Below are 10692 nucleotides of genomic sequence, written 5' to 3'. Positions count from 1 at the left end.
AAATTTTAAGGTTAATTTTCGTGCATTGCCAGGAGTTGAAACGTTTGTCTTCGGATTGAGAGACGAACGCCTTAACCACTAGACTACCACATCATTTGTCGAAAGCTATTGTTCTTTATTTGACCTGATCCTTTTAGAAGAATTTTAAATTAAATAGTAATTTCGGTCGGAAGAATCGAACCTTTCCCATGCCGGACTCGAACCTACGCTTACAACGTGGTAGTCCGTTGTCTTAACCACTCGGCCACCGTAATCTATCGATGTTTAACCTGGTTAAATCTTCCAAATGACACCGAAAATTTTAAGGTAGCCCAAGACAGACACAGTAGCCCAAGACAAAATACTTCCGCGTCAAAAAAAAATCTAGAGAATTTCAAAAAAGTGAAAAAAATTAAAAAATTTTCACTCTCGAGAAAATCACCCTGTCAAACCTGCCTGGTTTGAGAGACGAACGTCTTAAGCACAAGACCACCGCATCATTTGTCGAAAGCTATTGTACTTTATATGAATATATCCTTTTCGGAGAATTTTTAACTTAAATAGTAAATTTCGGTGGAAAAAATCGAACCTTTCCCATGCAGGATTCGAACCTACGCTTACACCTGGTAACTAGGCCGTAGCCTTAACAAATGGGCCACCGGAACATATGTTGATTCCAATCTTACAATATATATATTATTCCGGTGGCCCAGTGGTTTGAATTTTAATTCCGTTTGAATTTTAATTCCGTTTTTTACTAAATATTTACTAAGACTAATCTTCTTGGTTTTTGAACGTAGTTGGCTGATTTTTAGAACATTGAAAAATTTCGGTCAAAGGATAAGGCCTTACCATTTTGGCCAAACTTGACTACTTTTGTAAATAAATATTGGCCAAAATGGTAAGAAATACCCCTTATCATTTTAGCCGAAATTAACAAATTTTTCAATGCTCCATAAACAACCCAAATATACTTTTAGAAAACAATGAGATTATTCTTGGTAAATATTTGAAGACATATTCAGCATTTTACCACATTTTTAGAAAGTCTCAAAATTTATCAATTTGGCCAAAATGATAAGGGGTAGCTACCCCTTACCATTTTGACCAAAATTGACGATTTTCGAAAAATTCTAACAATGTGTTAAAATGCTAAAAATGGCTTTAAATATTCACTAAGAATAATCTCTTTGGTTTTTGAGCATATTTCCTTTGTTTTTGGAATATTGAAAAATTCGTCAATTTCTGCCAAAATGATAAGGGTACCCATTTTGGCCAAAATTGATGATTTTGACAATTTCTAAAAATGTGTTAAAATGTTGAAAATAGCTTCTGAAAAACACATATTTTGAAATTTTCGAAAACCGCCAGTCAATTAGCAAGAATAATAATTGGTATCCCTTATCAATTTGGCCGAAATTAACGAATTTTTTAATGTTCCTAAAACAAACCAAATATACTTAAAAGCCAAAGAGATTAGTTTTGGTAAATACTTCAAGCCATTTTCAGCATTTTAACACATTTTTAGAAAGTTTTGAAAATCGTCAATTTTGGCAAAAATGGTAAGAGGTAGCTACCCCTGGCCGAATTGTTCCTAAAACAAAGCTGATACGCTAAAAAAACAAAGAGATATGTTCTATCAATCAGCACTTTAACACAATTTTGAAATTTTCAAAATTTATTGGTCAAAATTTTAAGAGTGCGTGCAACTGAAAGATTCACGGCTGACGAAACAAAGGCTCGAATTTTTGGATGAAAGGTTGGTGGCTAACGATACCGAATGCCCAACCCTTCCTATAAATGAAAAGCCTTCACGAGAAATGTTAGGCTAATGCTATAGGTTTTGAGAAGAAATTAATCAAGCAAATTTTTCTTCATCAACCACTATCTGCTCTTAAAGACTTAATAAATAATCATTCCAGTCGCTAAGTGAATGCTTGCACACATGCAACAGTAAATATAATTTATTTCTTCATCTTAACCATTTCATCATTTCAAAACCGAAATATTAGATTAGAATTTAAATCTAGGACAAATCTAACGGGAAACTGCCCCTTGGCCATTCAATCCAATCATCTCTACAGTTGATGTTTTATTCCTTGCTCCAAGTATCTTTAGTGAAAAAAAAGCTTGTCTGAAATGAAGATTCGACCAACAATAGATAAACGGGTTTAAACAGGAGTTGACGAATGTTAGTAACTTTACAACTGCATTAAAAACTGGTCGAATTTGATCAAACGATCGCCCGTAACACTGGGGACAAATCATTTGTACAAAGTAGTAGAAAGTCGAAGGTGCCCAACACAAAATAAAAGCTCCCAAAACTTTCGCCATTGTGCATGTAATATCTCGTTCCCGTCTTTCCAGCAAGATGGCGTGTTTATACTCCGTCGAATTTTTCTCGCTTGTATCTTCCCTACTTGAAATTTTTGCTTTATATTTCTGGCGTGAAAACCGAATAGCAAACTTAACCGTGTAGAAATGGCAGGTAAAGGTAATGACAAATGGAAAGCATACGTTCAACAGAATAACCAATATGCTCCACTCTCTGGAAGGTCGGTATGTGCATGACTCTTCAGTCTCTTCTTCGCGCCAAAAGAATGGCAACATGGACACCAGCGCAGCTTCGAGCCAGAAAAACATTAAAACTACAATCATCTTGCGACTAGTTAGGAACATTCGGTGCCAGACAGGCGCTTTGATCGCCAATAATCTCTCGACACTGACTGCGGTTAGACTCAATATCGACGCATACACAGAAAAGAAGTAAGTAAAACGAAACCCGTCACATGTTATACGCTCCCCGACACCGCCGGCAAAGTGCTTCTTTGCAATATAAGCGGGCATTGCGCAGATACCGCACAAAATATCAGCCAGCGCCAGGCTGATAATAGGATAATAGGGAACCCTTTGCAACTGCGGTTGTCGACAGGAAACCAGACAGACAAGTCCGTTGCCCAGGATCGTTAGTACCATGATGACACCTAAGATGGCTGTAACACATATTCTGAGTGTTTTATCAGTTTCTGTTGAAACGTGGCTCGATTCTGTGACTTGAAAACTAGGAGATGAGAAGTTCAGAGCTATGCTCATGGTCGCACCTATATATGGAAGAGAAATGAAGGCGTTAGTCTCTATGGCAACTTTAAGTGGAGTGAAACTTGCACGATGCAATTAAAATTGCGAGAGAATGAATAGATATTGAACCTCTTTAAATTTCCAGAAATACGGACCAAAACTTTGAAATATTCGGTATAAGTATACATTCCATTTTAGACAATTTAAATATTTTCAAATTGCATGTCAAAATACGGCTTTAAAGAGGAATAGCATGGAGTCTTGCATGGCTTGCCGGCACACATCTAAGCAAAACACCTGCGCGCGGTAATATTGCTGCTACGTGTCACATTATATTTCGTGGTGATCATGGAAAATTTGACATCATATCTGCCGGCCTATTTTTTTTAGTAAGCCATTGAAAGTTGAAATGCTGCCGGTGATTCGTGCTATATATAATTTTCCTTAAAATAGGAAAAGGCGGAAAAGCTTTGGCCTTTGCATCCGAACTAGATATCATGAGATGTTTTTTTCACAACGCTTGGAGACCGTGCATGTCTACATGCATGTCCTTGTAACTTTAAAATTAACCGACGAATTGATAAATTTAAAATAGTAAAAGTTACCTAATATACCAACACTGCATGCATGCAGCAGGAAACAAGAAGACTCATAAAGATTCACAGAAGATTTTCGCAAATTCTTTTCATCACGTTGCTCACAATGTATCCATAAACCGTCAACTGCAGTCAAATGGGTTTTATACAAATATCTTATGTGTGTACATCAGTCGAATTCTATACCCGGCGTTCTGTCAATCAACTAACACCTGCATACTCTCTACAGCAATACTTGCATGGACTATCATTATACCCTCCATGGCGATGTCACAGAGATATATACTCATCACATGCATACATTCCTAAACTTTTTGGCAGATAAATATATACTTGCATAAAGGCCCTCGGAAACCATGCACGAAAACGTAAAATCCAAGCGCTGAAGCAGAAATGAAATGCTTTATATTTCTCTCCGATTAGTAACGAAAGAACTATTCTAAGAAAATGCGACAACGTGCCAAAATCCCCCTTATACATAGATATTCCCCCTCCTTATACATAGATATATACTGCATGATACATGCACCTACAAATCTTAATCTTTCGGCAACATTTTTCAAAGATTTCAGGGAAATTTCCATCGTATATATATATACGATGGAAATTTCCCTGAAATCTTTGAAAAATGTTGCCGAAAGATCAAAATTTGTAGGTGCATGTATCATGCAGTATATATATGTATAATACTGCATGATCTATAAATATATACAGGTATAATGAATTCAGTGAATACTAATGTTTACATTGTATGGAATTTATAATAAACTGTAAGTATGTAAACCACAAGATATAGAACGCGGTAACATTATTATACGAATTAAGTCTAATTTGTTTTCAGTTTGACTCGAATATGAAATAAACAATGGCCTCATAATTGCCGATTTCGTAAATGATAGTTAGTTTCAACGTGCCACATCGTGTGTGCTGCTTTATTCGACATAATATATAATCGACTGAATATGAAATTACACAATTTAACAAAGTGTGACAGTGTGTTTGCCACCTTCAAAAGCATATAACGATTATAATAACATGGCGTGCAAACTTAATTATATATATTATAACCGATTATTATAAGTAATAATCCGAGTCAATTGACCCTGTTCGAGCAAGTTCGTTTCGACGTGATCGATGGCTGGTGTTTCTAAGCGTCTGTAATACAATGCTGAGGCCTGAGTGTACCTCCACGTTAAAAGTAAATGCACATATATACATACTTTAATTTGCGAACAATATGCTGACTTTTATTCTTGCTGTATGCCAATCTCACGACGCCAATTTTAATCTTCGTAGCTACAACGCAATATCCAATTCAAAAGTAATGGGCGGGGTACTGATATTGGTTTTAATACTATTATAATAGGGATGCATGACATTAATTAAACAACGCTTCCTACTTCCCGTTGTAGGAATGACAATGCGTTCTATCATTTGTTTCGAAATTAAAACGTTCGAAATAGAATTAAACAAATGATCATGCAAACGTATATTTTTAAAAATTATAAATATAATAACTTCATTTTATAGACATAGTGGATATATCTAAATGTTAACCATTCCCTGATAAATATAAGACATAAGTAATGTTAACCATTCCCTGATAAATATAAATATATATGGCGTCAACTTCGGCGTGCCGTGCAGGTACCAGTCTTCAATATAAAGCTTCGGAACATAAACAACAGGGACCGCGGAGTGGGGGGGGGGGAGGACTGGGAGGCTTTAGCCCCCCAATAATTTTCTAAATACATGTGATTCTTTTATAGCGATTTTTATATGGCCATAATAATACGAATAAAAACTCCTTATAGTAAGTTGTGTAATCATAATTATGTGTTCACTATCCGTGTCGGTGAACAATGTTTTTCATTGAAGTGTTTACAAGGAAAATATAAATAGATAAGTATAACCCCCCCCCCCCGAGGGTTCACTCTTTCGGCTTCGCTAGCCCCCCCCCCCCAATCCAAAAACGGCCCCGCGGTCCCTGAACAATACAGTTCATACTCATTTAGATGCCTTGCGAATTAACCTACATGTTGTTCGATCGCGAAATTCAGAAGCACATCGTACTTGAAAACTAGAAGTTCAAAAAACCGCATGATACGTTAATTCACTTTGTCTTACACTTTGCCTTTGGAATTCGCGCTTATATAGTTACTATATTAAATCTTCAATCCTGTGCAAACAGCGACGTGTCAACGCGCCCATATATACACGACCACATCATCTTGTTAAACGGCGAAATAGCAGCGATATTATTAAAATAGGACCAGAATCTACATGTATTAAACATATTCTGAACACAATTAAATCTAAACCTAATCGCGAACAGCATCAAAAGAACGGTTTATTTGCTCTTCTTGGATGAATATATATGAATATAATATATGAATATATATATATATATATATATATATATATATATATATATATAATTATATATATATATATATCAAATAGAAGATGAAGGTATAATTAAAAAAATACTGTTGTATTAGCGGAAAATTGTTAAATACCTGGCACAATCAAGTTATTTCCTGTTAAAGTTTTTTAAACTGTATAAATCACTAGCCTGATTACCTCGATTTGCTTTTCGATGGCAGCTTTATTAAGATGATATAGACTATCGCGCACCAATTCAACGATACAGTCCGCATGCACTGTTTAAGGCCCCGTCCACACGTACCCGGTTAATTTTAAAAATGTTTTTTTTAACCGTTTTGGCCTGGCGTCCACACGTAACCGGCGTTTTTGGCAACCGAGAACGGAGTTTTTTAAAAACGCTCTCCAGAGTGGAGATTTTCGAAAACGCCGTTTAGGTGTTTACGTGTGGACAGGTGATAACGGAGGTTTTCGATAACGTTTATAATCGGATCCAGTCTATAACAGGCCATTAACGGGGCGTTTTTTGTATCTCTTCAAGATGGTGAACTAAAATTGCTGGGCTGTTTTACTTTGATCTATTTCATAATTTCAAGTCTAATAGCATGCATTCAGCTTAATGTTACTATGCTAAACCTGCACGGAGAGTATTTGAAAAAGCGAATGAAAAGATCAAGTTGCTTCCCGTCTTACCAGCTAGACCTTGACTGCTTGACTCATGTTTTAGATCATGTCGATATTATCGTTTTCACAGTATATAAAGGCAAAACATTTTAGGTTTCTTGATAGCTGGCATTTTTGCCCTTGACCGAAAAAAAAGAAATGACGTCAATGTGACCAAGTTGAAGCATCCGGCAAACGATTTCAGAAATTTCTGCACTTATCGAAATGTAAATTTACTGTTATTTTTGTGACATGTCAAACTCTCTCGAAATTTAAGGAATACAATCAAGCGTTCTTTGTAGTCTTTTCGTGTCTTTGCCCTAATTGGATTATCCGTGATGTATTAGGATTGTGTGAGAGAAGGCGTATTGAATAAACATATCACTGTATCTTTACAAGACACAAGGTGTGAAAACAGTCACCCATATTTTCCGGGTCATGCGTCGCCGCGTTCTCTTGCATGGAAACGAAAAGCCAACAACAGCTACCCATATAGGTGTGAAAGATACCTCGACTACGGTGATTACAAGCATTATAGTCAGAGATTGGTATGAAAAAAGACTAAGACGATCGATCAGTATAGTGAAACAGGCACTTTCTGTTTTCAAGATATATCAATTCATATTACAGTTTCTTAACCCTAACTCTTAATCCTAATTCCCAACCCCCTCTGACTAATTAGAATAGGTGTATACAATCACGTTTCTAATTCGCTCTGCCAACACTGGTACCCTGGGAACCAGGTGGGTAACATAGAAACGAGGCGAAGACGTCACAGAGAATAATTGATGCGGTCCGTGACCGAAGTGATCGAAGGTAAAGATGAAAATATACTTTATTCATATTCAAAATAATAATATATATGCCAACAATGCCAAGTATAAATATATTGATATAGCAGCATTTCCAGTGCTTGGCAGTTTCGACTTGAATTGCCCGCATTCTATATAGCCGAGTCAATATACACACAGCATCCGAAAGCTGACTACGAAAATGAATAAAGATTTTACAACTAATTTTTTTATTTCCCTGCACGCACAGCATCAGCAGATATCGATACACACTTAACAGTCTTTCCTACATGGCGAGGCAGTGATATAGGTAATATCCAGTCAAAATGGCGTCACGGGGCGGGATTAAAAACCACTTCAAGAATATATTAAGAATACCTTAATAACAAAGCCCGTGCCTAAGGCGAAATGAAGACCTTTGAGCTAGCGAAGTGTCGAATAGGCATATGGATTTTCTAATTTTTTTCAACCATTTAGACGAAAAGTAATAGTTCCTAATATAATATCAACAATTGAAAAATGCATGTATTTGCCATTTGTTTTCATTCTTCAAAGCTAGCTGCAATCCTCGCCGAAACTATTGACTATACGTGCACTCTAATATATTCGGCACATTTGATCTCTTTAGATATTAAACGTTTACACTGTATCTTATATTCCCCCGCCACCCATGGACAAACCAATTTTGGGTCTTCGCTCAATTGTTTAAATACAACTATTCAACATAAAAGTGAACTAACGTTTACAAATATGCCGCCAGCGTTTGGACCAAGATTGTTGCTAGCTATATAGCTCTTTTTTGAAAATGAAACGGATATTAATTTGGTCTGCATTATAACTTGTCATGCGTAATACGATACAGTTTATGTTTCGGTGACATGAATGCAGGTGCATCGCCTGATGACAACGATTTTTATGTTCGGTCAGCATAGCCAATAAAAAATGCCAAATAGTATACGAATATCATAGTGAAACTCGCGAGTGAAATTCGGGTTATTTATACTGGACGAATTTAAAGGGAAGAAGTCTCGACTGGCTAAACGAAGAATTCATTTCCTTTGAACGTTACGAAGATTACAAATTTCAATTAATTTCGATCAATTAACAAACATTTCCCATCTATATTCATTATGCAGAATAACCTTGACAAATATACTGACTTCTTTGTTATGCTCTGATAAGACCTGTCCTATATATATATTCATTTCGGATATATTTGCAAATGTTTTATTGATAACATGCGCTTCATATATATTGTGCATCAAAAAAGTGGCCATTTTTATAGAACAGGCGTAACTGAACTAAACTTTCACTGTAAATACGCCGGAGTAGTAACTGTTGTGGTTTATTTAAAGCTAAATGAATGAAACCACCAAAAAATATATTGCGCATCAAAAGATTGCCGATCGAAAGATGCAAATTTGTTAATTTGCTTGGAAAATTTGCATTCTGCATGTTTTATCGAAAAAGGCTTGAAATCAGTCACATATAGTAATATAGATATTTCACATGTATAAATGTCAAATGCAAATTGAGATTAATGATAAAAAACATTCACACAACTGGAATTGTATAATTAATGTCGAGAAGAAAGGAGCTTCTCGCTTTTGTTTCATTTCAAGGACATATGGCTTCGTTTAAATGTCATTTTGATAGTTCTTGGATGGATGAAGACAATTAATTTATTATATGAACATGCATAAATAGTTTTACGCCACTGAGAAAAATCGTATAGTTAAATACACGTAAAAATACGATATTTTTACGTGTAAAAATATCATTTTCGCAAGCCAATCAAAAACCGCGTAGAAAATATGTTTGACCAATCAAAAAATCTTTATCTAGCTCACATGTGGTTTCAGTTCGTTTTTTATTTCATACCATATTTATATACACGTTCAAGGGACTCTAACTATAAGGGCATTTTACTGAACATTGTTATTTTAAATGTGTGCCCTTCAATACATAGTTGTTTCTGAGTTACTATATATAAGAATTGTCATTTGGTTATATAAATAAATTTGTTCATATAATAAACAGTAGTTCTCTGCGCTCTTCAACACATATAATATTCCCTATATTTTTACCATCATTTTGTGCGCAAGCCAATTCTGAAGTACCTCATTATGATACCCCCCAGTCCCTCGCGGCGAAATGATCATAATTTTTTAAACCACAAGTTTTTTTCCTTTAATACGATAGAGAAGAACATTTTTCAACACGTTAAATTAGGTAACCAAATTCACAATTTCAGAGTCATTTAAGAATCGTTAATTTTTTTCTTTACATTCGCGCGGTATACTTAGCTAAGGTTTAATATAGTATTAATTTAGTTTTGCTGTATGGTAGCGCTTTTATCTCCTAATACATCTTAGCGACCTTCAGTTCATAGTTCGACCAAGTTCATATTTTCTTTTTCAGGCGCTCAAGCTAGTTTCCACGCGCGGTAGCCGAGGTTCATTTATCAGCCGGATATTTAAACTGGAGCTCACCGCGCAACATTGTTGATAAGTGTTTTTCATTAACCATTCCGGCTGACAAATCCATGATAATCCATGATATCATACAGAACAATCAACGCGCTTTCTTAAAGTGCTCACTGCACAACCTATATATCGTATATCGTATTATCTCTAAACTGCAAGGAGTGCGCTCAATTATCGCGCGCCTATATATGTAAAATTATAGGATCATTTTAATCTGTCATTTTAAAGCAACTGTTGTTTCCAAAAGAAAATAATTATTTGCAGTTGTTCGTTTTGATCCTCTTTTGAGCGTGGCTTATTAAAGATTAATCTATACAGGGCGCGTAATATCCTGGCTACAAAAACTAATGTTGACGTTGATGTTTATATTCCGTTCTGTTTTTGTGACATTTTGCGCCCATTTAGTTTCTTACTGGGCGGTAATTAATTTTATAGAGACACGTGTTATTCACTTACGCAAAACCGTGATTTTACGTCGCCGCAAGATAAGATTTCATTTGACCTTTCGGAGAGAATATGATTTTTGAATGCAGAATACACATTTAAGGCTGATTTTCAACGCTTTTCGTACGTTAGTATGGCCTTATTCCACGTATTTCGTCGTAATTTAAGACGTCGCGATTTTTTTAGTCATACAGGTTCCCTACACGAAAAACCAACTTTGGGAATTTCGAGGTCAATACAGCCAGCACGTAATTAAGAGCAAGTTTGATA

General features: G+C 35.7%; 1 protein-coding gene across 1 annotated transcript; it reads right to left on the bottom strand.

Moving 5' to 3' along the window:
* Positions 1-1885: 1885 nt before the first annotated feature.
* On the bottom strand, positions 1886-5166 carry LOC114527840 (D(3) dopamine receptor-like). The gene is made up of 2 exons (XM_028549544.1): positions 4874-5166; positions 1886-3080 (listed from the first exon to the last, which is right to left on the bottom strand). The coding sequence occupies exon 2, from the start codon at positions 3070-3072 to the stop codon at positions 2017-2019; it is 1056 nt and encodes a 351-aa protein (XP_028405345.1). The 5' UTR covers positions 3073-3080; positions 4874-5166; the 3' UTR covers positions 1886-2016.
* Positions 5167-10692: the final 5526 nt, after the last annotated feature.

Source organism: Dendronephthya gigantea, unplaced genomic scaffold (genome assembly GCF_004324835.1).
Source record: "Dendronephthya gigantea isolate DGI-Jeju-01 unplaced genomic scaffold, DenGig_1.0 000047F, whole genome shotgun sequence".
Classification (NCBI taxonomy): domain Eukaryota; kingdom Metazoa; phylum Cnidaria; class Anthozoa; order Malacalcyonacea; family Nephtheidae; genus Dendronephthya; species Dendronephthya gigantea.
Note: the sequence above shows the minus strand (reverse complement) of the source record. Positions and strands in the feature narration are given on the sequence as shown.